At 43.4% G+C, this 26,303-nt stretch overlaps 1 protein-coding gene across 1 annotated transcript in view; it reads right to left on the bottom strand.

Moving 5' to 3' along the window:
- The window catches only part of CAPN9 (calpain 9), a 116,860-nt gene that overhangs the window by 18,543 nt on the left and 72,014 nt on the right, over positions 1 to 26,303 (bottom strand). Inside the window, exons 12-15 of the mRNA XM_030196438.1 lie at positions 18,712 to 18,748; positions 15,382 to 15,462; positions 9,722 to 9,779; positions 4,655 to 4,719 (exon numbers count right to left, since the gene is read on the bottom strand). Of these exons, the coding sequence (XP_030052298.1) occupies positions 4,655 to 4,719; positions 9,722 to 9,779; positions 15,382 to 15,462; positions 18,712 to 18,748 (241 nt within the window). The remainder of the gene's footprint in view (positions 1 to 4,654; positions 4,720 to 9,721; positions 9,780 to 15,381; positions 15,463 to 18,711; positions 18,749 to 26,303) is intronic.

Below are 26,303 nucleotides of genomic sequence, written 5' to 3'. Positions count from 1 at the left end.
GGGGGGTGCTGCGCGCCTGTCTGCTATGTTCGTTCTGTGCTCCCTCTGCCCCGGAACAGGTTACTTCCTAGCAAGATGTATGTATAGATTTTATTTGTAAAGACATTTGTATCCTGCATTATCCCAAACAGAGTTCAGGTTTAATGTGGCTTACAATCCAATTATAAGCAAGTACTATTTCTGGCCCTAGAGGGCTCACACTTGTGGTTTTTGTACCTGAAGCAATGGAGGATTAAGTGACTTGCCCAGAGTCACAAGGAGCTGCAGTGGGAATTGAACCCAGGATGATAGGATCAAAGCCCGCTGTACTAACCATTAGATCACTCCTCCACTGCACAATTCAAATTGTTGCCAATAACTGATCATTAGCACCAGTGGCTTAGGAAGGGGAGGGGCAGGAGGGGCGGTCCGCCCCATGTGCACGCGCTCTGGGGGTGCCGGCCCCGCTGGTTCCCTGCTCCCTTCGCCCCGGAACAGATTACTGCAGGTAAGAATTCGGTCCGGGGGGGGGGGGGGGTTGCGCTCGGGGGGGGTGTGTGTGCCGCAGAGGGGGAGTCGCGCCGTGCTGCACCCGGGGGGGGGGGGTGCGTAGCGGCGACCCACCCCGGGTGCCATTAGCCCTCGCTACGGTACTGATTAGCACCCAATTATAGGTGCTAATTGGTTCATTACTCAGTTGAATTGTGCATGCAAATTGTGCACGTGCCCAGATTTACCCATGCAATTTTGAGCACCATTTATAGAATTTGGGGGATTGTGTTTTGCCTTTCCTGACCTAAAAGTAAATCTGTGTAATTTTAATTGTAATTTAGACCCCTGAGGTAGGCCATTCTTTGCTGAACCACAAGTTATGTTGGGTCTTTATGACAATTAGGGTCTTTGTGAAGAATTAAATACAATTGTTTTTGGACACCAATGACGAAAGGAAATTTGTTTGAGGCTTCTCCACTGTTGTGTTCTTGCTGTGCTGTATCCGTGGATGGTGTTTCTTCTGTGTTTGTGGTTGGTACCCAACTCAGAGTCCCATTTATACAATAGCCTTCAGCACTCATTTTTTGGGGCGTCCAAATTTCAGCACTGTTTACTGAATCTAGTCCAATATAAACTGTTGAACTCTTCACACAGGCAAAACTCTTCCTTTGCCATCACAATATTCAGAAAAAAATGGGTAATATACAAAAAAGGGGCTCTTTGAAATACCAGACTCGGCGCTTTAGTGTTCAAAATTTGGTATGAAAAATAAGGACCCCCCGCAGATCCTGTAGAATATAGGTCACAATCTTTAAAGCCCAAGCAGGCTTAGGGGTTCCAAACCCTGCCTTCGTGGGGCTTAGCTTTCCTTCAAGAAAGGAAGCGAAAGACAATCTGGTCAACAATCAGCCAGCAGTGATCCCCACTCTCTCTGGTTCTTTTTAACTTTTTTATGGCGTATCTCAGCAGGATAGGGTTGGGCTTAGGGGAATTGCTACTATCCTATGCTGATGATATTATGTTCTTGTTGCCAGTCCCAGCCTTACATCATGATTTGGTAAAGTCTGTCATGGTTGGGATTAATGCAGTACAGGACTGGGCCTTAAGAAATAAAGTGAAGCTGAATCCCCAAAAGACTAAGGTATTATGGTTTAGAAATCAAGGTATTGAAATATCTACCTCTTTGATTTTGTCTACAGATAAAGTTCTGAAGGTGGAAACAGAATCAAAAGTGTTGGGGGTATTTCTTGATTCCTCTTTAACCCATGGACTATGTATTAATCAACTCTGGAGGACAACAGTCTTTAAAATGAGGCAGTTACAATTAGTTAGGCCTTTCTTTGACCAGCGTGCTTATACTATCCAATTTGGATTATTGTAATGTCCTGTTTTATGGCTTGTTTTTTAAAAAGCTTAAAAAATTGCAACACAGCGGTAAGACTAATTTTTAAACTTAACAGATATAGCAGTATTACACCATACATTGGAAAATTACATTGGCTCCATATTAATGACAGGATTAAGTTTAAAGCAGTTTGTTTAATTTTTCAAATTTTATATGGGTCCTTTTCAGAACTGTTGATTAAACTTACTTCACTCATTATTGGACATTCTCTGTGTCTTCGAGATCAATTGATTTTATCCCCACTTTTTAATAAAAATACTGAGAGGGTCTTTTACAAAGGTGTGCTAGCATTTTTAGCGTGCGCTAAACGCAAGAGATACCAATATATTCCTATGGGTGTCTCTAGCGTTTAGCGCATGCTTCATAAAAGGGACCCTAAATTTGATGTGCAAATTCCAGAGCACACAACTTCAAGGCAGGGGCATAGCCAGACTTCAGCGGTAGGGGGGTCCAGAGCCGAGGTGAGGGGGCACATTTTAGCACCGCCGCCGCTGCCCCCCGTCGCCATTTCCGACACCCCCCCCACCATTGCCGACACCTCCAACAACTTTGACCCCCCCCTGCCAACGACCCTCTCGACCCCCTGCCTGCTGTCGCCTACCTTTGCTGGTGGGAAACCCCAACCTCTGCCAGCCTAAGTCTTCTTCCGTCATCTGGTTTCTCAGTCAGACTACTACTACTACTACTTAACATTTCTAAAGCGCTACTAGGGTTACGCAGCGCTGTACAGTTTAACAAAAATGACAGTCCCTGCTCAAAGGAGCTTACAATCTAATGGGTGAGAAACCAAACGAAGGAAGAAGACTTTGGCTGGCGGGGGTTGGGGTCCCCCGCCAGCAAAGGTAGCAGGTGGCGGGTTGGCGGCGGGAGGGGGGGTTGAGAGGGTCACCAGCAGGGGGTCCAGGGCCAAATCTACGGGGGCCCAGGCCCCCGTGGCCCCATAGCAGCTACGCCCCTGCTTCAAGGGGATGTGAACCTGGAAGGAGCATGAGCGGGTCAGGGATGTATCTGGCAGTGGCACACGTGGGTTACATAATAGCTGTGTTTATGTGCCTAACAGCCTATACTTAGGTGTGAGTGTTTACACCAGTTATTTGACTGGTGTAAGTGCTCACACCCACAATTAGGCATATAACTGTGGATCTAAAGGGGCCGACATTCAGTTTGTGGGAGGCAGTGAGGCCCCATATTCAATGTTGGGCCGCTTCTGGTGACCGGCATTGAATATCCGGTTTAAACTTTACTGGCCAAGCCAATATTCAGCCCTGGCCGATTAAGTTTAAAACCAGCCAAAGACAGATGTGCTATTTTGGTGGTCCGATTTGGCTGCCAAACCTTGCCGGCGATGCGCTGAATATTAGTGGATAGCCAGTTATATTGCACAATATAACCAGTTAGTACATAAGTATTGCCACACTGGGACAGACCAAAGGTCCATCAAGCCCAGCATCCTGTTTCCAGCAGTGGCCAATCCAGGTCACAAGTACCTGGCAAAATCCTGAAAAAGTTCAATACATTTTATGCTGCTTATCCGAGAAATAGCAGTGGATTTTCCCCAAGCCAATTTAATAATGGTCTATGGACTTTTCCTTTAGGAAGCCGCCCAGACCTTTTTAAAACCCCACTCTGGCAACGAATTCCAGCTAAGCGCTGACCTGGAATATTCAACAAGAGATAATGGACTATCTCCCGCTGAATATTCATGGATAGCTGGCTAAGTGCTAGGCAACCAGCCGGGAACTGTTCCTGGCCAGTAAAATAGCACTGAATATCAGGGGGATAATATTCTATAATATAATATTCTTTATCTACAACATTAGCAAAATTCGCCCCTTCCTCTCTGAATACGCTACCAGAACCCTTATCCAAACCCTTGTCACCTCTCACTTGGATTATTGCAATTTGCTTCTCACTCAGCCATCTCTCTCCTCTCCAGTCTGTCCAAAATTCTGCGGCACGACTTATTTTACGCCGAAATCGTTTTACCCACACTAGCCCACTCCTCAAGTCACTTCACTGGCTCCCTGTCCGCTTCCGCGTACAGTTCAAACTTCTCTTACTGACCTTTCAAATGCATCCATTCTGCAGCCCCCCATTACCTCTCCTCTCTCATCTCTTCCTACATTCCTCCCCGTAATCTCCGCTCGCTGGACAAATCTCTCTTGTCATCCCCCTTCTCCTCCACTGCTAACTCCAGGCTTCGTTCCTTTTCTCTCACAGCACCTTATGCCTGGAATGGACTTCCCGAGCCTGTACGCCTAGCTCCATCTCTACCTGTTTTCAAATCTATGCTGAAAACCCACCTTTTCACTACTGCTTTTGGCTCCTAACCACTACTCAATTCCCCCTATCCTTGTTCCTTCTCACCCAGTACTTTCCTTGCCCTTAATTGTCTTGTCTGTCTGAATTTTTAGATTGTAAGCTCTATCGAGCAGGGACTGTCTCTCTGTGTTAGGTGTTCAGCGCTGCGTGCGTCTGGTAGCGCTATACAAATGTTAATAATAATATAATGGGAATTGTGCGTGCAATAGCCATTTTACAACCTGCACTTAGCTTGCAGCATCCCAGTGCGTAACTTTGGGTGAACATTTTGAGAATTAGCTCCTTATTATTTTGACTTTATCAGCACAGTTATTGAAATAAAAAAAAAGATAGTTTGATCTGCATTGAGATGATATGCAGCAGAGTGCGAGTTCCCAGAAGAGTCCCATTATTGCGCATAGCATAGGCTCAAAACCATTTTAAGAGCACAGAACTGTGGACATTTGGAAAGGATACATCCATCAGAGAAATGATGCTCCTACATGAAAGGACGCTTATTTCCTTGAACTTAATATTCTTTGCTGAAACACAAGAAACAGAAATGTGGTTACGTAAAGTAGCACTTTCCTGAGTGTGGGTGTGGTGAGTGCGAACAGCTCAAGAGAGAACCACACTTAGTCGTGAGGGGATTGTGATTTAACCGGTCAGAAATAGTTCCTGGACGGTTAAATCGCCTGTTTGGGATAACTGCTAATTTTCAGCGACATATAACTGGTTAGTGCCGAACTGAAAACCAAATATTTGGAGGGGGGGAGGGAGGGGGGGAGGGAGGGAGGGACAGAGTCAGCACTCGGCCAGTTAAATGCCCGTATTTAGTACTTAACCAGGCAAGTTAACTGTGTAAATAGGACCGCATAAAAGTAAATTCTATCTTTATGTGGTAACCCGGAAATCCAATGCAGGTGCCAAGACATAGCCCAGCATTGAATTTCCAGGTTTAACACCTGGGACCGCACATGCTTTCACTCTCTCTATCCTCCATCCCCAGCACCAGACACAGCTCAGAGCTCTTTGCTGCACAGTGCCCTGAGCGACTGCCTGGCTTGTTGTACTCTAAATCCAGCACTGGAACTAATCTACATTAGAAAATCTGGGCACTCCATTTTGGTCAATCTGGGACAGGAGTGAATTAGCAGGGAAGTGGGAGGTGTACGTATCAGTTTTCTCTCTTCCAGTGCTCCTTCCCCTTCCTTGAAGGATGACCTTGGCAATCTCCCTTCTCTGAAGACCTGACCCCAACACTCTCCCCCTTTTGCTCCCTATCCCCAAGTTGACCCCAGTAGCCTAGTGGTTAGTGCAGTGGACTTTGATCCTGGGGAACTGAGTTCAATTCCCACTGCAGCTCCTTGTGACTCTGGGCAAGTCACTTAACCCTCCATTGCCCCTGGTACAAAATAAGTACCTGAATATATGTAAAGCGCTTTGAATGTAGTTGCAAAAACCTCAGAAAGGTGGTATATCAAGTCCCATTTCCCCCCCCCCCCCCCCCCCCCCACCTTTCTCTACTCTCCCCTGAATCTGGCACTCTTCCTCTCCTCCAGCTTAAACACCACATATGCTGGAAAATTCAGTATGGCCTCAAGGGTCATCACATATGCTAGGTATGAGCTGAAACAACTCCTTGTCATGCTTAATACTTTAAGGAACAACATGAAATAAAATATATTTTTCTGCAGTGTCCCTCAGAAGAAGGAAGACTCTGCCTATTAAATACAGCAGAAGGTCACTTCATGAAAATGAAGTGGGGAATTTTGTATGTGTGTGTTTAAAGGCAAAGGGATTTATGATTGTTTGGTAGCTTTAATAATGACTCGATGATTAAGTGCTAATCCCTGGATGTTTCATTTGAAATTTTGAAATTGATTTAATTTGCATGACGTCCATTGTATAACAGGAGATTTTTTTGTTTTCTGATGAGTGCTTCTCAACTGATCAGAAAACAAAAAAAATCTCCTGTTATACAATGGACATCAGCCCCATGCATGAAAGACAGGTTCACCATAAGATAGCACCTGCTTTTATGTGATCTATTTCTATGTATGGGCAGTAGCAAGAGTGTGGTTTGGGTGCAGCTGCAGCAGAGTTGTCAGGTACATGTGAAGTTTAGAAAATACCCATATGCATGCAGAGAGTATGCCTTCCTTGTAGCAGGTATAAATTTGTGCACTATTGGCCGTCAGTCTTAGGCACGAGATTCTGTAGGAAAGGCTGCTACCCAGTTATCTCCACTGACCAGGTGATTGCTGGATTTTCATAAGAAGATAAGCATTGCCATACTGGGGCAGACTGAAGGTCCATCAAGCCCAGTATCCTGTTTCCAACAGTGGCCAATCCAGGTCATAAGTACCTGGCAAGATCCAAAAAAAGAGTAAAACAGATTTTATTCTGCTTATCCTAGAAATAAACAATGGATTTTCCCAAGTCCATCTCCATAATGGCTTATGGACTTTTCTTTTAGAAAATTAGCCATACCTTTTTAAAACCCTGCTAAGCTAACTGCTTTTGCCACAATCTCTGGCACTGAATTCCAGAGTTTAATTACACGTTGAGTGAAGAAATATTTTCTCTGATTTGTTTTAAATTGACTACTTAATAGCTTTGTTGTGTGCCCCCTAGTCCTAGTATTATTGGAAAGAGTAAACAAGTGATTAACGTCTACCCGTTCCACTCCACTCAGTATTTTATAGACCTCTATCATATCTCCCTTCAGCCATCTCTTTTCCAAGCTGAAGAGCCCTAGCCACTTTAGCCTTTCCTCTTAGGGAGCTCATCCCTTCCCCTTTATTGTATTCATTTCTTTTAGATTGTAAGCTCGTTGAGCAGGGACTGTCCTTCTATGTTAAATTGTACAGCGCTGCGTAACCCTAGTAGCGCTTTAGAAATGTTAAGTAGTAGTAGTAGTCATTTCCCTTTTCTATACAGTGCAGTGGGACTTGAACCCAACTCCCCAGGGTCTCAGTCCACTGCATTCACCAATAGGCTACTTCTCCACTGGCAGTACCTGGATAACTCTCTGGTTAACTCAGAATAACAAACAGGCTGTCTTAAGTTAACTGAGTAGTTCTCTGGGTACCGCTACTGAATGTTGGAAGTACCAGGGTAACTTCTGGCAGGCTGCCTGCCAAATGCCCAGATATTCAGTGCTGCTGCCTGGAGAGGTGCCAGTGCCGACTATCCAGTCACAATTTGGCCAGTGGCAGCCAATGTTTAAAAAGAGTGCTTATTCATAAAGACACATCAGTGCTTATGTTATCTTTAAAAAATAAGAAAAGGGAAAAGGAAAAGGCAAAAAGTGGAAAAAGTGATAGAGAGAAAGGCACAGGCATGAGGAGAGAGAGAGAGAGAGAGAGAGAGAGAGAGAGAGAGAGCAATGGAAAAGGGGGGCAAGAGAGAGAAATGAACCACTGGGTATGGCCAATAGGAGAGGGGAGAAGGAAAACAAAAGAAAAGATTGCACAGGGAGGGAGAGGGGTAAGAGGGAAAAAAAGCACTAGTGCAGTGAAAGACAGAATGAGAAAGAAACTAGTGGGGCGGGAGAGCAGGAAGGACAAAATTCATTGTTCAACTTTGTTTGATTCACTGATCATCAATTTAAATATCTAAGTGGTTTACAAATTAAATGAAAGTAAAAGAAGGGGAAAAGATAAAACAGGTGGCTTAAGTTATATTTGTAATCAACAAATAATATTCCAAGCTTAAAATATAGGATTAAGACCCGAAAGGAGGGAATGGCCTATACAAAGTGAAGTACAGGTGCAGAGGTAAGAAACAAAATCTGTAGGGGACTAGTTCAATCAGGACACAGACTAGCCTGAGAGAAATGCTTTAGAACAGTAAAATATGTTCAAAGTCTTCTTGAATTTTGTAGACGGGATTTCCAACTGAATGTCAAGGAAAAGTTGATCCCAAAGGTAGGGGGCCACTACTTTGAAACAAGAGTAACTGGTGCAGTAGAATCGAATGTGCAACTGAGAAGGGACCAGAAGAAGATAATTATGTTGAGATGAGTGTACTACTACTACTACTATAAATCACTTCCATAGCGCTACCAGTCGTACACAGCACTTTACAATTGAACATGAAGAAAGACAGTCCCTGCTCAAAAGAGCTTACAATCTAAATCAGGACAAACAGACAGGATCAATAAGGATAAGGGAAGGACAGACAGAAGGACACAAGGATAAGATAAAAGTGACAAGTCAGGAGTCAAAAGCAGCATCAAACAGGTAGGCCTTTAGCCCGGATTTGAAGGCAGCCAGGGATGGAGCTAGACGTAATGGCTCAGGAAGCCTATTCCAGGCATAAGGTGCGGCGAGATAGTGTAATGAACAAGTGGCATGATAAGGAATAAGAGAGCTGTTAAGAAAAGAACGGACACCTGCATAGAAAACCTGATGGGCAATTGCTAGGATCATAAAGGGGATGCGGCAGTGGCGTAGCCAGACACTCAATTCTGGGTTGACCTGATCCCAAAGTAGGTTGACATGAGAACCCCCCCCCCCCCCACACACACACACACACTTGGTATCTCTTCCCCCCTCTCCCCGACAAGCAATGTGGCATCTCTCAACCGCTTCTGCAGGTGATCTGACATCTCTGAGCCCCACTTCCCTTCGCAGGTGATCTGGCATCTCTCACCCCACCCACCACCGGCAATCTGGCATCTTTCAACCCCCCCCCCCCCCTGCCCAAGCACCACCACCATGTTCCTTTTTAAACACTTCAGTTCTTCACTGGCAGTGACTCATACACACTGCTGTGCTAGCCCTCAATCCTTCCCTTTGACACAACTTCCCATTTCTGCATAGGTGGGAACACATCAGAGGGAAGACTCGGGCCAGTGCAGTAGCATGTATGTCTGTTGCTCACCACCAGTGAAGAACTGAAGTGTTTAAAAGATACATTGGGTTGGGGGGGGGGGGGATTTGAGAGACATCAGATGGCCTGCTGGGGAGGGGATGGAGAGATGCCAGAAGTCTTCAGCGGGAGGGGCTTGGGGATTCTCACCCGCCACATTACGAGGATGCTGGGTGGGCCAGACCCACCCATGGCTCCACCACTGGGATGTGGTATTAAACAGGAAACCAGTGCTATTCCCGAAGCAAGGGGAAGAAAGAAAAAGGCATCAGTGGGCCGGAAGAAGGGAAGAACACATCAGGAACATGGGGGAAAGAAGGAAGACACAGATATGCATGTGGGAGGAAGAGGAAAGGCATCACTTTGTATGTGTGTCTTTGCATATATGTGGGGTGGGGGAGGGTGGTGGTGTGACATGAGACTCAAAAAATCACAAAAGCATGCCCTGAAATAAAGGTGGAGAAGCACTGCGCTAGATTATAACATGGAACCCAGCCAAGTTTTAAGAAGTTAGGAAGAGAATAACAATGTTGATATACAGTGGATTGTATTCAGCCTTACGACTGACTGCTACAGTGGTATGCTACTCAGTCAGTACCCACAAGAATGGAGCACCTATACTGCATCTCAAACTCTGAGCAGTGTCCAAGTGAATTTCATACTTACTTCGTTGTAAAACAGCGTTGAGAATATATTGCAGTTCCTCTGCATTAATCTCCATGTCCTGCAGGTGAAAAATTATTTCGATTAAATCCTGCCCTGGCTAATATAAAGGCCAAAGAACACAAGGAGGTTTGACGTCTGTGAAAGTTCTACCATTCCAACTGCTTCTTTTATTTATGGCTCCTTCCAGATCTAATATAATTTAGATTCCTACCCAGCCAAGAGGAAACAGAGAAAATGATGGCAGATAAAGACCAAACTGCTTCTCCAGTCTGCCCATACACACTAGTGAAAAGCAAGATTGGCTTTTCATGGCACAATTATATTTACTAATTTTGCAGTTAATGTGGATGAACTGCAAAAGTTAATTTGTAGTAGCTGCAAAATCTCCACAATAACTGTTAGAGGTGTTCCTGGCCCTTTGGAGAAGGTAGCCATACCACTAAGATGGAGGTAGGGCAGGGGCTTTTAGATAGTGGCATAGCCACTTGGGGGGGGGGAGGCGTTGCAGGCCTGGGCCCCCACAATTTGTATTTGGGTTTCCAAAATTTGCTAGTTTGGCTGGCAGGGGTGCCCAAGCCCCACCAACAGAAGCTTTCCTGCAACAATATTTGCTGCCATGCTTCCCCCTCCGTTGCACGCATGCTTGGTTTTAAAGAAATTGAGAATGCGTGAGGTTTGCGCATGCTCAATTTCACTAAAAACAAACATGCATGCCAGGGCGGGAAAGCAGGGCGGGCAGCGTGGCACCGAGTATCGCTACAGGAAGGCTCTGCTGGTGGGGATGGGGGACACCCCCCTGCCCAGGTATGTGAGATTGCAGTGGGGGGTGGAGAATGGCGTGGAAGTGGGGCAAAATGTGCTCCCTCCCCCACTTTGGACTCAGCCCCCCCTCCCTCCAAATGGAAGTCTGGCTACACCTCTGCTTTCAGAGAATCACAGATGCCTAGAACAGTGCAAATTAAGAGGCCTCACCTGATGCTATCAACAGAGGCCCCTTTTCTATGTGAGGCCCAAGTCAAATGGACCTGCTGGACCCCCCCTGATAAGCCCAGGGCAGGGGTCTGCATGTCAAGCTAACGGCAAACCTCTGGAGGTCTAGCTAATCTGTGTTTTCAGCCAGGTTAGCAGTCAACATGTGGTAATGACTCATGTTTTAACTGTAAGGTGCAACCCCTGCCTATTCCGCATCCCCTAATATAAAATTTCCATGTGAGATGTTTAACATTGCAATTGGTGTGTACTAACACTTAATGTTTGTATTAACTGTTAATATGGTGCCCTGCTATTAGAGTGCATTACCAGACACATTAAACACCTAACACGGCATAGTAAATAGGCCCTTAATGGGCATAATTTTATAAAACATTTTCAGTGTATAAAGTATATTTTATATGTATAAAATGGCTACTACTACATTGTGTGGGGGTGTACATGTGTCAAATGTAGGGGCCTCATCTCTATCAACCCAAAGAGGAGTAGTTTTCTAGAACCTAACTTTACATTTCATTAATCAGCGGTGAACCTTTCTTACAAATGCCGACTGCCTCGCTAGTGCCACCTCAAAGGTCAGGAGATGCTGAACACCTCATGGGGAGGGGGAGAGATAGGAGGAGGTGATGATGGATGTGGAGGAGGAGGCCTTGAGCTATTCCTTAGTGGGGGGTGGAGGGGTTTTATACATAGGCGGTCGGTGGCCCAACTGTTTGGGGAGGCTAAAGGGGGCGGGGTTGGAGGCGGAGCTTACATCCATAATGGTCTGATAACACACAGAAAAAATAAATAAAAATAAGTCACAATTAATACCTTTTATTACATTTAGATATTAGATATGTATCATATGTCAAAGAATAAAGTGGTTGCTCAAAGCATATTCTAACCACAATCACTCAACTGCAAAACACTATGCACAACTTTGTGAAAAACACACCCAGAACCTTACTGTACCATAAATATTACACTGGGCAGAACCTAATACACCAATATACCACCCAAACACCTAGAATTTCAATTTTTCTAGGGTTCAGAGTAAATCTATTCAGAAAATTCTTAAGAGACTACATGGTAAAAGTCATCGGGTTAACAGTGATATTTGCATAAAACCCAACGAGAAGACTGGGGCCACCTACTAGCGGTGAACAGAGAATTTGAACACGAAGGCAGAAAATGGAGGACAACAATTTAAAGAGCACTGATAAGAGTTATGTGAACTAGTGTTGGTTTTTCGAAGGAGAAGTTTACAAGCTCATCATCTAGGTCCGGACTGGACCCTTATTGAATGTGCTAGGAAACCAGATGAAGCATCTCAACCAGGCAGACTGAACAACCCAATCGATCTTTACCTGTTATCATCATATACTATATTACTAATAACTAGGTTCCGAAATCCAACGCAGGTAAATAATCAGTGCAGACCATGCGGCACAACGGCCCTATGCATCACTTACTTCAGGACCGATATTCCCCTACCACCCAGGGCTTTTCCATGGATGTGGTGAGGAAATTCCTTTGGAAACTTTTGTGCCTCCTTTCCTGGGTGAATACGTTTAACAAACCACCACCACTAACCTGTTGGGGGTTAGGAAGCTCTCACGCGCTTTCCTTCAAAGACAACTTTCCACCCCGGCTCCCTCGCATGGTACCGCCCTCGCGAAAACAGGAAATACATCAGAAGAGGGCGGAGCCATGCGAGGGAAGGCTGCAGCGTGCTGCTGCTTGCAATGCGGGCGCCGCCCGCTCAAGGAAATATGCAATATTTAAAGGTAAGACGAGGGCAGGAAGGAAACGAGGGCTATCGGGCAGATGGGAAATGATTGGCGACCTGGCTGGGGAGCGGGGAAGCCTGCAGCTCACGGGGTGGGGGCAGCGGTTGGGCTGGGGAGGCTTAGCCTCCCCAAGCCTCTTATACCGGGCGCCTATGGTTTTATAGCTGAAGGTTTGCCTCTAGTATCGGATACCCTTGGGCCAGCCATAGTAGTTGGTAGGGATGGGCAGAATGGATAGGCCATACAATCTTTATCTGTCAACCTTTTTATGTTTCTGTGTTTCACAATAGGTCTTCTAGGAGCAAAACAAGCTCTATGAAGCACTACATGTGTTCCTATATAACAAAGATATATGGGATTGTAATATATGGCATTATCCAACATTAATAACCTGACTTTAAAAATGCAGACTCAAACTTATTCCATTTTTCAATACAAAACTTATTTTTTAATTAGCCTCGACCTTGTATATAGACAAAAGAATGCTGCAAAGGACACCAGTGTACCAGATCAACAATGTTGTCATCAGCACCGACATCATGGCCAGACCAGCCAAAGACTCTTGGAGTCTTCCATGCAGCTGGAGAGATGCTGTGACTGGCAAATTGCACATTGTTTATAAAATCCCAGCTTCTTTTCAAGGTGACCCCATGAATGTGGTGCCAGTGAGACAATGTTGGGGCCCCTAAAGTCATAACAATGGGGATAACAGTGTTTTGTGTGCATCACACCCAAGGCCAGAATGCACATCATTAGCACAGCTGCAGCCCATGACTTATCTGAGGCAAAGGGCTGCTGTGTTGACATTCCATCAGAGGAAAGGAACTGTGCTGAATCTGACTGACCATCTGAAGAACATGATGCTGTCTAGAAGTCTGTATCAGGTTGTATGTGTGCCACATACCTTTGTTAAGTGCTGTGGATTCAGTGTGACTCTTAGGAGTCTAGTTACATAGTAACATAGTAGATGACGGCAGAAAAAGACCTGCACGGTCCATCCAGTCTGCCCAACAAGATAACTCATATGTGCTAATTTTGTGTATACCCTACTTTGATTTGTACCTGTGTTCTTCAGGGCACAGACCGTATAAGTCTGCCCAGCACTATCCCCGCCTCCCAACCACCAGCCCCGCCTCCCACCACCGGCTCTGGCACAGACCGTATAAGTCTGCCCAGCACTATCCCTGCCTCTCACCACTGGCTCTGGCACAGACCGTATAAGTCTGCCCAGCACTATCACTGCCTCCCACCACTGGCTCTGTCACAGACCGTATAAGCCTGCCCAGCACTATCCCCGCCTCCCAACCACCAGCCCCGCCTCCCGATCTTGACTATGCTCCTGAGGATCCATTCCTTCTGCACAGGATTCCTTTATGCTTATCCCACGCATGTTTGAATTCCGTTACCGTTTTCATTTCCACCACCTCCCGCGGGAGAGCATTCCAAGCATCCACTACTCTCTCCGTGAAAAAATACTTCCTAACATTTTTCTTGAGTCTGCCCCCCTTCAATCTCATTTCATGTCCTCTCATTCTACCACCTTCCCATCTCCGGAAAAGGTTCGTTTGCGGATTAATACCTTTCAAATATTTGAACGTCTGTATCATATCACCTCTGCTTCTCCTTTCCTCCAGAGTATACATGTTTAGTTCAGAAAGTCTCTCCTCATACGTTTTGTAACGCAAATCCCATACTATTCTCGTAGCTTTTCTTTGCACCACTTCTTTTTACATCCTTAACAAGATACGGCCTCCAAAACTGAACACAATACTCCAGGTGGGGCCTCACCAACGACTTATACAGGGGCATCAACACCCCCTTTCTTCTGCTGGTCACACCTCTCTCTATACAGCCTAACAACCTTCTAGCTATGGCCACTGCCCTGTCACACTGTTTTGTCGCCTTCAAATCCTCAGATACTATCACCCCAAGATCCCTCTCTCCGTCCGTACCTATCAGACTCTCGCCGCCTAACACATACGTCTCCCGTGGATTTCTATTCCCTAAGTGCATCACTTTGCATTTTTTCGCATTGAATTTTAATTGCCAAACCTTAGACCATTCTTCTAGCTTCCTCAGATCCTTTTTCATGTTTTCCACTCCCTCCCGGGTGTCCACTCTGTTACAGTTAGGGATTTATGTGCATTTACTCTGAGCTAAGACTTCCTGTGTCTATATTCTTGCCTTCTTTGCACATTAGTTTTGCTGCTATTGTAAATAAGTGTGCACTCTATTTTTTAATAATAATTGGTTATAGAATTAGTTCTTTCTATTAATTTAGGGCATAGTGAGCTTGGATCTAAGGAGAAAAGGGAACACATTTGGTTCTGACACTTCACTCTCTAAGGCTGGTATTACCAGAGAACTATTCCTTTTAGAATTTATGCTAAATGTCAGGTACTCCAATAACACCCCCAAAAGGATTTTATCTGTATGTGCCCACAGTCTTACTGTTAGAATCTGAAGAGGTCTATATCAAAATGGCAGCCATTCACAGAACGCTACTTCCTGGGGATTTTCAGTACAACATTCTCCAGTTCAAGCAATTCATGGATTTATTTTTATTTTAGTTATATTTGTACCCCGCGCTTTCCCACTCATGGCAGGCTCAATGCGGCTTACATATACAGGTACTTATTTGTACCTGGGGCAATGGAGGGTTAAGTGACTTGCCCAGAGTCACAAGGAGCTGTGCCTGAAGTAGGAATTGAGCTCAGTTCCTCAGGACCAGAGTCCACCACCCTAACCACTAGGCCACTCCTCCACTCCTGTTCTCTGAGGGAAGGGGCTTTCAAAACTCACAACCAGGAAAACATATGCATTTCAAACTGTGCCCTTGCAACAGCACTGTTCAAAATACCAACACAATATGGAATATTTCTTTCTCCGTGGCCTTACCTCTCCTGCAATCTGTTTAAACAGATTACGGAACTGCTTTTCTTCTTCACTTTCATCCTGTGGTTGGGTTGGTTTAGGTGGCTAGAAAACAACAGGAGAGATATTGTAAAAAAAATATCTTTCAATGCATGAATAGGAATTTCATTTAAATTAAAACCCTGAAGTGATTGTTTCAGTTATGTTTTTTTTTTTTTGTTACATTTGTACCCTGTGCTTTCCCACTCAGGGCAGGCTCAATGTGGCTTACATGGGATAATGGAGGGTTGAGTGACTTGCCCAGAATCACAAGGAGCTGCCTGTGCCTGAAGTGGGAATTGAACTCAGTTCCTCAGGACCAAAGTCCACCACCCTAACCACTAGGCCGCTCAGTAGTCAGCATTATCATTAGTGGATCAGAACTCTCCTGTGAAAGATATTATTGGAGTATTTTTAAACCTCATGTGGATTTCTCTTTGAAAATGCACCTACTGAGAGAATAGGATACAATTCTCAGCGGGTATATTGGCACCTACTTTGAAGCAGGTGCAGATATGTAGTATACATACGGGACTTTTAAATTGACAGCCCTGTGTAAACTCTCTGTGACCTAACTTTGCTCTATTCCTTTCCTACCTCTTTCTCACTGTAGGTGAAAGTACCCATGCTGTGACCAATACAGGCACTTTCTACTTTGATGGACAGAGATTTTCTGTGGGTCTCTTTCAGCAGGTAAACTGCTATTCACCTATAAAGAAAGTTCTGCAAATTGCTCTCCCTAACTACAGTTTTCAAAAGAAGTTCTTTAGGATTAGCCACAGAAAAAGCTCCTTCAAAAATCACACCAGGCCCTTAATGTGGTCTCATACTCACACTGACAATAGTGCAGGTACCTTTCTCACCTGGGAAAAAGGGGTGGAGCCATAGGAGCTCAAAATACGAAGCACAGGGATTTCATTTTGCAAAATGTTTGGGTTAAATATTCCCTGTGCACTGGCTCACCAGCAGATTTTCAAAGGGAAATTCTGAGAGGGAGGGTTAGTGGGCCTGCAAGCTGCAGATGCTCCCTGAGAACTTCCCTCCCTATTAGTTCCTGGATATTTAAACGAGCTAATAACCTAGTGTAATTATGAGGCAGATTAGTGAATATGGAGACCCTGATTAGGTTCCACCCATTCTCAACACAATATATGGTCTGAAGCAAATCCCTTCTGCTCAGACTCAGCAAGCTCTTAGAGGAAGGGAAACTGCACCTACCCATGTGAACTGTTTATTACAGAACAAACTGCAGTGACGGTGCTGTATAAATATGAATGTTATTTTAAGCCTCAGACAGTGATCTTAATGGTTTCCTGCTTCTAATGGTATCTAAATTCTACTTCATGCATATATAAGAGGAAATACTTATGCAACAAATAGGAGGAAATATTTTTTCACTGAAAGAATAGTTAAGCTCTGGATCGCGTGGCCAGAGGATGTGGTATCAGTGGTTAGCATATCTGGGTTTAAAAAAGGTTTGGACAAGTCCCTGGAGGAAAAGTCCATAGTCTGTTATTGAGATTGACATGAGGGAAGCCACTGCTGTCCCTGCGATTTGTATCATGGAATGTTGCTACTATTTGGGATTCAGCCAGGTACTTTCATCTCCACCACCTCCCTCAGGAGGGCATTCCAAGTATCCACCACTCTCTCCTTGAAAAAATACTACCTGACATTTTTCTTGAGTCTACCCCCCTTCAACCTCATTTCATGTCCTCTATAGCTCTATAATTTAGGTTTAAGCATTTACACCAGCCAAAGACAGAGTGTAAGTGCTCATGTCTAAATTGCTGAATGATGTACAAAAATTATTGTATTCTATAGTTTGCATATGTAACTGTGCACCCTGCCCATGCTTCGTCCAAATGCTCCCCATGGTTACGCCTACCTTCCAACTACATGCAATTGCATTAGCAGCTTTTTAATAGAATTTTTCATAACTGGGATTTTTTTTTTTTTTTTTTTATGCTTTTCAACAAATTACATTCATATTAATATAAATGCAGGATTAAAGATATTATTGCAAACAGAGATAAATCTCTCCATTATTAGGATTAATAAACAGGAAACAAAAACATATACATATTGACCACCATAATTTGGAGGAACAAGATATAGGAAAACAAAACCTTAAGGAAAAACAAGGAAAAGAAAATACATTTCCTTCTTACAATCACTCAGAGAGATGAGTATTAGACATCCACAAGATGGTACAACCAGCATGCCATTGGGGCCATTCAGGGCTGGACAGTTCCCTTTTCCTTAGCAATTATAAATTCAGCCATTTTGGGGGGGTCAATTATTTATGCACATATTTAACACATATACCCCCTAATTCTATAAAAGTCACCAAAACTTGTGCATGCAATTTAATTAAATAATGAGCTAATTGGCACCAATACTTGGCTCTTTAAGAAGCAATTATTGCATGAATTAAATTTAATTAGAATGTATGCGCCTAAATTTTACATGCAAGTAAAAAAAAAGGGGTGAGGAAATGAGAGGACGTTCCTAGCATTTACATGCACTATTATAGTATAAGGGGGGATATGGGCCTAATTTAGATGTGTACACTGGCACCACATTTCAGTTGGTGCAAATGGCCACGCCTAAAGTTAGGCGCAATTCCCAGGTGTAAGCACTATTCTATAAACCAGGTGTGAAGCCAGACCTCAATTGTGAGGGGGGGGGGGGTATGAGCCCAAAGTGTGTGGGGGGGGGCACGCCATCCCGCTGCTCTCAGTCCCCCTGCCACTACCCCACATACCTGGGCTGGTGGGGGTCCCCAAGCCCAGCCAGCAGAAGCCTACCTCCAGTGCTGTTCACTTCCACACACCACCTGCCCTGCTTCCCCCCCCCCCCCCCCCCCGTGGCATACATGCTCAGTTTTAGTGAAAATGAGCATGCATGAAACCTTGTGCATGCTCAATTTCACTAAAATCGAGCATGCGCACGGGGGTGGGAGGTGGGGAAGCAGGGCAGGTAGCGTGGCTGTGAACCTGCGCTGAAGCAAGTCTTCTGCTGGCAGGGCTTGGGTACCCCTGCCAGCCAAACCAGCAGATCTTGGGGAGCCCAAATCCATTTGGGGGGGGGGGTCCAGGCTCCCAAGGCCCCCTGTGGCTACGCCACTGCCATAAACCTCACTTCACTTTAAGTGGGGCTTATATAATAGTGCTTTTTTGGCACCATATATAGTATTCACCCCATAGTGCCATCTTTATTGAATTACCCCCTCTGTGGCCAGGTTTATGCCCTGAATAATGTGCTCACAATTAGTCAGCTCCAAATGAGTACATTGTGTTTGGGTACACTTACCTCTGGGAGATCAACGTTTACCTCTCCATCCATTTCCCTGCAGAAAACAAAAATGTATTATTTTGTTGGAATGTAATTGTATTTTGCATGCATTGCCTGTCACCTATTATTTCTCTGTGATTACTCTGTGACCTCTGATGTGAATTACTTAGAGAGGTCACACAGCTATGCAACTTCCTGTGGGGGTTAGATACAGCAGATGCAGCACATGGAGCTCATGATCTCTCCTAACCTGAGAGGATCTATGGTGGTGTGAGCATCCATTACCATCTAAGCACATGGAAGGAGCTGATAATACAAATGTATAGTAATATGTATATATAAGCCTGTCTGATTATAATCTAACTACAAACTGTGAGTAAACAGATGTTTTGTTACTTCAACTTTAAAGTGACTCAGCAGTGAATTATTCAGGGGTGAATGAGAGAGAGATGAAGAAAGAAATTAACATTTCTAAAGCTGAAGCTGTGTGTACTAAAATCTGCTAATTATTTACTACAAATAATCCAACAAAAGGGTTACGGGCCCAGGGCCAGGAATTGAAAAAGAAGAGAAATATTACCAGGCAGAAAAAAAAAGGCCACATTTTTCTCTTAAGTTTTAAAGGAAAGATTCAGTCTGTCTCTCTCTCCCCCCACACAGCAGACAGAAGGCTAAGAAAATGGCTGAGGGAAGAAATTCACCATTTTTCTATTCTCTCAAGGTGCCTAAATTAACTGAGTTTAATTATCGGCAGTGGGAACTAAGATTCATATGTCTCCTTCGAGCAAAAGGATTAAATATATGCTTAGACCAAGACAGAACAGATGAAAATATGGCTGAATGGGACAATGCAAACTATTATGTGAAGTGCATGCTTTTGGAAGCTCTCTCAGAGAAACAAGCCATATTAGTGGAGGGAAAAGATACACCAAAGGACATTTTATATAAACTGAGAACTATGTATGCAACTACATATGCAAAGCAGCAACCAATTTGGTTGGCAGAGTTGAATGAAACCAAATTAAGGGATAAAAGTAAATGTAATGATCACATTATGCATCTTATGTCTTCATTTCAAAAGTTAGAACTTTTTGGAATTCCCATGTGTGATGCATTGAAAAGAGCATTTCTTTTTACCTCACTATCAAAGAAGTTTGATGTTTTTAGGTCTGTAAATGAGGCCATTGAAGGGCAATCTTTTGAACAGGCAACATCAAAACTAAGGCAGGAATGCATAATAAATGATTCTGAGGAGATGTGTTCTCAAAGCAAGTCAGAGAGAAATGAAACAAATTTCTTGGCAAAGAACAGAGGAAGGCGGAGCTATGGGAAAACTCCACCCAAGGGCAAGCTGATTTGCTACTCATGTGGAAAGGAGGGACATGTATCTAAATGGTGTAAGGAAACACAAAACACTCCCTCTAGCTCACCTAAGCCAATGGAACTAAAGAATTTTCAAACCAGGAAATGTATGAAGGACAAAGATAAACACAAGGGCTTTCTAATGGCAGAAAAATCTTTGACTATGGTAAATAATAATTCAAATGAAAGTACTTGGATTTTGGATTCGGGGAGCACATGCCATTTAACCAATTGTAAAGATTTCTTTCAGGAAATGTGTCCAGAGGAAGGTATTCTTAAAACTGCAAACGCAGGGACTGCTAAGATCCAAGCAAAAGGTATTGGATTCTTAAAATGCAAAGTGTCTAATGAAGTTAAAGAGATTCCTGTAAGTGATGTCTTGTATATTCCCCAAGCAGTTTGCAATATGCTTAGTGTATCTACATTAGATAAGAAGGGATTTGTGATTCATTTTGAAAACAGTAAGTGCACAATCTCTAAAAATGATGAAGTGTATGCTGAAGCTTTTATGCATAATGATGTTTATAAGCTGAACATTTCAGGTGAAGCCTCACATATGGCGCAAGTAAGGAAGAATGATGGTAAATGTAGTCTGGAAATCTGGCACCGCCGCCTGGGACATCGTGATTCTAAGGTGATCCAGGATCTTTACAGTAAGCAACTGGCCACCGGCATTCAGATAAGTGCAGATGCTGGTAAAATGGAGAAATGCATAGACTGTGTTACTCAAAAGGGTGTGAGACCCTCATTTCCTGCATACACAGGAAATAGGAGTAATAAAGTACTGGACTTAATACACAGTGACTTATGTGGACCGTTTAATATCCCATCATTGGGAAATAACAGATTTGTGCTAATATTCTTGGATGATTTCTCTAGATATTGTGTGGCCTATTTGCTGAAAGAAAAAAGTCAAGTCACAGACATGCTGAAGAAATACGTAGCCATGGTGAGCAACAAATTTGAAAGAAAACCAAAGGTTCTTCAGACCGACAATGGTGGTGAGTTCACTTCACAAAGCATGCGCACATTTCTAGAACAAGAAGGCATTCAGCATATCACAACAGTAGCTTATACACCAGAACAAAATTCTGTTGCAGAGAGAAAATTTAGGTCACTTGTGGAAATGACCAGATGTATGCTGTCAGATAGCAATCTCCCTAAAAGACTATGGGGGGAAGCCATTCTCACAGCAGTGTACCTACAAAACAGAATGCCAACTAAAGGCGCTGAGCGCACACCACATGAGACATGGCATGGTAGGAAGCCAAACCTGTCACACATAAGAACATTTGGAAGTACAGCATATGCTCATGTACCAAAGCAAAGAAGGCATAAGCTGGATTCCACAACAGAAAGGGGCATTTTAGTTGGCTATGCTCCAGGACACAAAGGATATAGAATTTTGAATCTGAAAACTGGCATTGTTGGCATAAGACATGTTACATATTTTGATGAAAACAAAAGGGTTGATAAAGGCTGGATTATCCCAGATGAGCCTTATCATCCAGAATATGAAACTAGAACCATAATAGACATGCCAGTGTATATAAATGCCATACCAAGGCAGATGTCTGAAAGCAACTCACCTGTATCTAACGAGGAACAGGCAGAGGAAGCAGACACAGAAAGGATCATTGAAGAAGACAGTACAGTTGGAGAAGGGGAATCAATTGGAGAAGGACTCTCAGATTTAGAGGATGCGGAAAGGTCGGACCAACCTGTTGTCAGACGCTCATCCAGGGAAAACAAAGGTGTTCCACCCCTAAGACTGTCTTACCTAACAAAGTCAGCAGAAGCTCAAGAGCCCTTAACATGGGATGAGATTGAGAAAATGTCAGCAGAAGAAGCTGCTGAATGGCGTAAAGCTGCACAAGAAGAAATTGATGCATTGGATAAAAATAATACTTGGATTCTTACAAAATTACCTCCTGGCAAGAAAGCTATAGGATGCAAATGGGTATTCAAGTTAAAAAGGAATGCACAAGGAAAAGTGGAAAGGTATAAAGCCAGATTAGTGGCAAAGGGATATCTTCAAAATTATGGAGAAGATTTTGATGAAGTGTTTGCACCTGTAGTGAAACACACGACAATAAGAACACTTCTGAGCATTGCAGTCTCAAAAGGCATGCAAGTCAACCACATTGATGTGAAAACAGCGTTTCTTCATGGAGATATAACTGAAGACTTGTACATGGAACAGCCAACAGGTTTCATAAATACAAAACAAAGACAGCTAGTGTGTAAATTAAACAAAGGTCTTTATGGATTAAAGCAAAGTGAAAAATGTTGGAATGAAAAATTGCATGAAATATTGACAAATTTAGGATTTAAGCAAGGTGAAGCAGATAAATGTTTGTACACTAGGTGCACAAATGGACAATATGCATACATTTTAGCTTTTGTTGATGATCTGCTCATTGCAAGCAAAAGTGAGCAAGAGTACAAGGACATTGTAAAGTGTTTAAACCACAATGTTGAGATAAAAGAACTTGGTAATGTGTCATACTATCTTGGTATAGAAATTGAGAAACAAAATGATGGTTCTTATCTTCTAAGCCAGAAGCAGAAAATAAATGAGCTTATTGAAAGTTTAGGTATGCAAGATGCCCAAGTTGTAAGCACTCCCATGATCACTGATTTTCTGAAGGATGAAACAGTAAGAGAACCTTTACCAGATAACATCCAATATAGATCAGCCATAGGTAAGCTTTTATATCTAACTACCACATACAGGGCTGATATAGCAAATGCAGTAGGAATTTTGAGCAGAAGGGTCAGCTCACCTACCAAATCAGATTGGACTGCAGTTAAAAGGATGGTAAGGTATTTAAAGGGTACCATTGATTGTAAATTAAAGATTTCAGCCAATAGTAATCCAAAACTAATATGTTACTGTGATTCAGATTGGGCAGGGGATCATTCTGATTATAAATCCACAAGTGGATATGTGTTTATGTATGGAAATGTACAAATTTCATGGGCCAGTCATAAACAAAGTATTGTGAGTTTGTCTTCTACAGAAGCTGAATACGTGGCCGTATCGGAAGCGTGCAGAGAACTGATGTGGATTGAAAAACTTTTGCTGGATTTTGGAATAGCTGAAAAGAGACCAATCCAGATAATGGAAGATAATCAGAGCTGCATCCGACTGTCACAGAATGACAAGGTTCAGTCACGCACCAAGCACATCGCAACGAAATACCACAACGTGCGAGAGTTGGTGAAAGAAGGGGTCATCAGTCTACACTATTGTCACACCAGTGAGATGACAGCTGACATCATGACCAAACCGTTACCCAGAGAACATTTTGTGAATCTGCGTATAAAGCTTGGACTTTGTATGAATAAATAATTGCATGACAGTTATGCATGAGAAGGGGTTTGTTGGAATGTAATTGTATTTTGCATGCATTGCCTGTCACCTATTATTTCTCTGTGATTACTCTGTGACCTCTGATGTGAATTACTTAGAGAGGTCACACAGCTATGCAACTTCCTGTGGGGGTTAGATACAGCAGATGCAGCACATGGAGCTCATGATCTCTCCTAACCTGAGAGGATCTATGGTGGTGTGAGCATCCATTACCATCTAAGCACATGGAAGGAGCTGATAATACAAATGTATAGTAATATGTATATATAAGCCTGTCTGATTATAATCTAACTACAAACTGTGAGTAAACAGATGTTTTGTTACTTCAACTTTAAAGTGACTCAGCAGTGAATTATTCAGGGGTGAATGAGAGAGAGATGAAGAAAGAAATTAACATTTCTAAAGCTGAAGCTGTGTGTACTAAAATCTGCTAATTATTTACTACAAATAATCCAACATATTTAACCATAAATGGTCCCAGCTCAGACCTCACCAATAACTTGCCATTCACTCCCTCAAGAGAAGAGACAAGAAGAGAGGTGATAAAAACAAACAACGGCAGAGAAAGTAAGCAGAAGACAATGATAATGATACTGCAGGCAAGAGGTCTGGCTACAACCGTTCAGAAATCAGTCTAATCGAAGTAAATGTCCAATCTGAGAGGGATAACTTGAGATCAGGGCAGGGCCACATAAACAGCGCAAGGACGAAGGGGATCTTTTACTAAAGATTAGCTCGATTTACCTGCAGCAGGGCCCGTTTTATTCCTATGGGCCCTGCTGCAGATAACTTGAGCTAACCTTTAGTGAAAGACCCCCTAAAGCAGTCTTAAGGTTGCTAAGTATAATACAGTAGAGTCTTGCTTATCTTAAGTTCTGGATTAACCAATGCACCTTGGAGACGTCACAGCATTGTCAATGAGATGTAAATGGGTTTCTCTTTCACTTCCCTGGCATCACGTTTAGTTAAAAGGCAACAGTGCTAGGTATGATTCTTGGGCACATTAAGTTTTAAACTCTTTTTTTTTTTACAGTTTCCTCTTTTGAAACATGTATTCAATATGCAGTACAGTCTTGATTATCCAACATAAACAGGACTAACCCATTGTTGGATACCTGAAAAGTTGGATAATATGGAAAACACTGCATAAACCCTCAAACAATGCATAAACAAAGGCACAGAGTTCCCAATTTTCAAAAATTGTTTAACAACAAAGATATTTTAATAGAAACAAATGCGATGACACCACTGGGGTGGGGGTGGTGGGGGGTCTGTTAGATATGCTGGATGGTCGGATTAGCAAAGGTCGGATAATCAAGACTGTACTGTATTTCTATTTTATCCGTCATCCACTTTTTCTGTATTATACAACTTTTTGATTAACCAACAACCTGTCGGTCCTGTTTACGTCGGATAATCGAGGCTCTGCTGTAATTGGTTTACGCTGTCCTACAGCTGCTATGTATAATAATTGGTTTATGCCTAGGTAAAAAAAAAAAAAAACAAGAAATCTGGCTTTCAAAAGCAGCTTTTAACTTTCCTGTAACACAGCACAGTTGCAATATAGCTATGATGCATCTGAATTCAATGGTGAGAAGCAAAAAACAGCTCGACACAGACACCGTGAAGACAGCACCTACTATTTGCATAAGTTTAAATAAATCATAGGAAAACTGCCGTGGAAACATTGTTTATGAATGTTTGCTGATAAAAGAGATTTTTTATCTCTAACTACTACTACTACTACTTAACATTTCTAGAGCGCTACTAGGGTTACGCAGCGCTGTACAATTTAACAAAGAGAGACAGTCCCTGCTCAAAGAGCTTACAATCTAATAGACAAGTGAACGGTTGGTCCGATAGGGGCAGTCAAATTGGGGCAGTCTGGATTCACTGAACGGTAAGGGTTAGGTGCCGAACGCAGCATTGAAGAGGTAGGCTTTAAGCAAAGACTTGAAGATGGGCAGGGAGGGGGCTTGGCGTAAGGGTTCAGGAAGGTTGTTCCAAGCATAGGGTGAGGCGAGGCAGAATGAGCGGAGCCTGGAGTTGGCGGTGGTGGAGAAGGGTACTGAGAGGAGGGATTTATCCTGTGAACGGAGGTTATGGGCGGGAACGTAAGAGGAGATGAGGGTAGAAAGATAGTGAGGGGCAGCAGACTGAGTGCATTTGTAGGTAAGAAGGAGAAGCTTGAACTGAATATGGTATCTGATCGGAAGCCAGTGAAGTGACCTGAGGAGAGGGGTGATATGAGTATATCGGTTCTGGCGGAATATGAGACGTGCAGCAGAGTTCTGAACAGACTGAAGGGGGGATAGATGGCTAAGTGGGAGGCCGGTGAGGAGTAAGTTGCAGTAGTCCAGGCGAGAGGTAATGAGAGCGTGAACGAGAGTTCGGGTGGTGTGTTCAGAGAGGAAGGGCGAATTTTGCTGATGTTAAAGAGGAAGAAGCGACAGGTCTTGGCTATCTGCTGGATATGCGCAGAGAAGGAGAGAGAGGAGTCAAAGATGACTCCGAGGTTGCGGGCAGATGAGACGGGGAGGATGAGGGTGTTATCAACTGAGATAGAAAGTGGAAGAAGAGGAGAAGTGGGGATAACACGAGGATGAGAAACTCGGGGTTGATGTCCAGTAGCATTTATTTGGGTGGGAGCAACCCCTATCTGGATAAGTGCCACTCACTGGGGCCAGCCACTGATTTTTAGTGGCATTACCTGGAAAATGCCATGGAAAATCTTTACTGTTCGCCTGGGCATTATCCAGATAGTGTTGGAGCAGTCTAGGGAGAGGAATCAAGACTGATCCAGAAGTTTTCCATCTATAGCTGATATTCACTGTTGGTACCCAGATAACTGTCTGGACAAGTTAGGACAGAA

This window comes from Microcaecilia unicolor, chromosome 3, assembly GCF_901765095.1.
Source record: "Microcaecilia unicolor chromosome 3, aMicUni1.1, whole genome shotgun sequence".
In the NCBI taxonomy this organism is placed as follows: domain Eukaryota; kingdom Metazoa; phylum Chordata; class Amphibia; order Gymnophiona; family Siphonopidae; genus Microcaecilia; species Microcaecilia unicolor.
The sequence above is the reverse complement of the archived record's forward strand: the minus strand, read 5'-3'. Positions and strand labels throughout refer to the sequence as shown.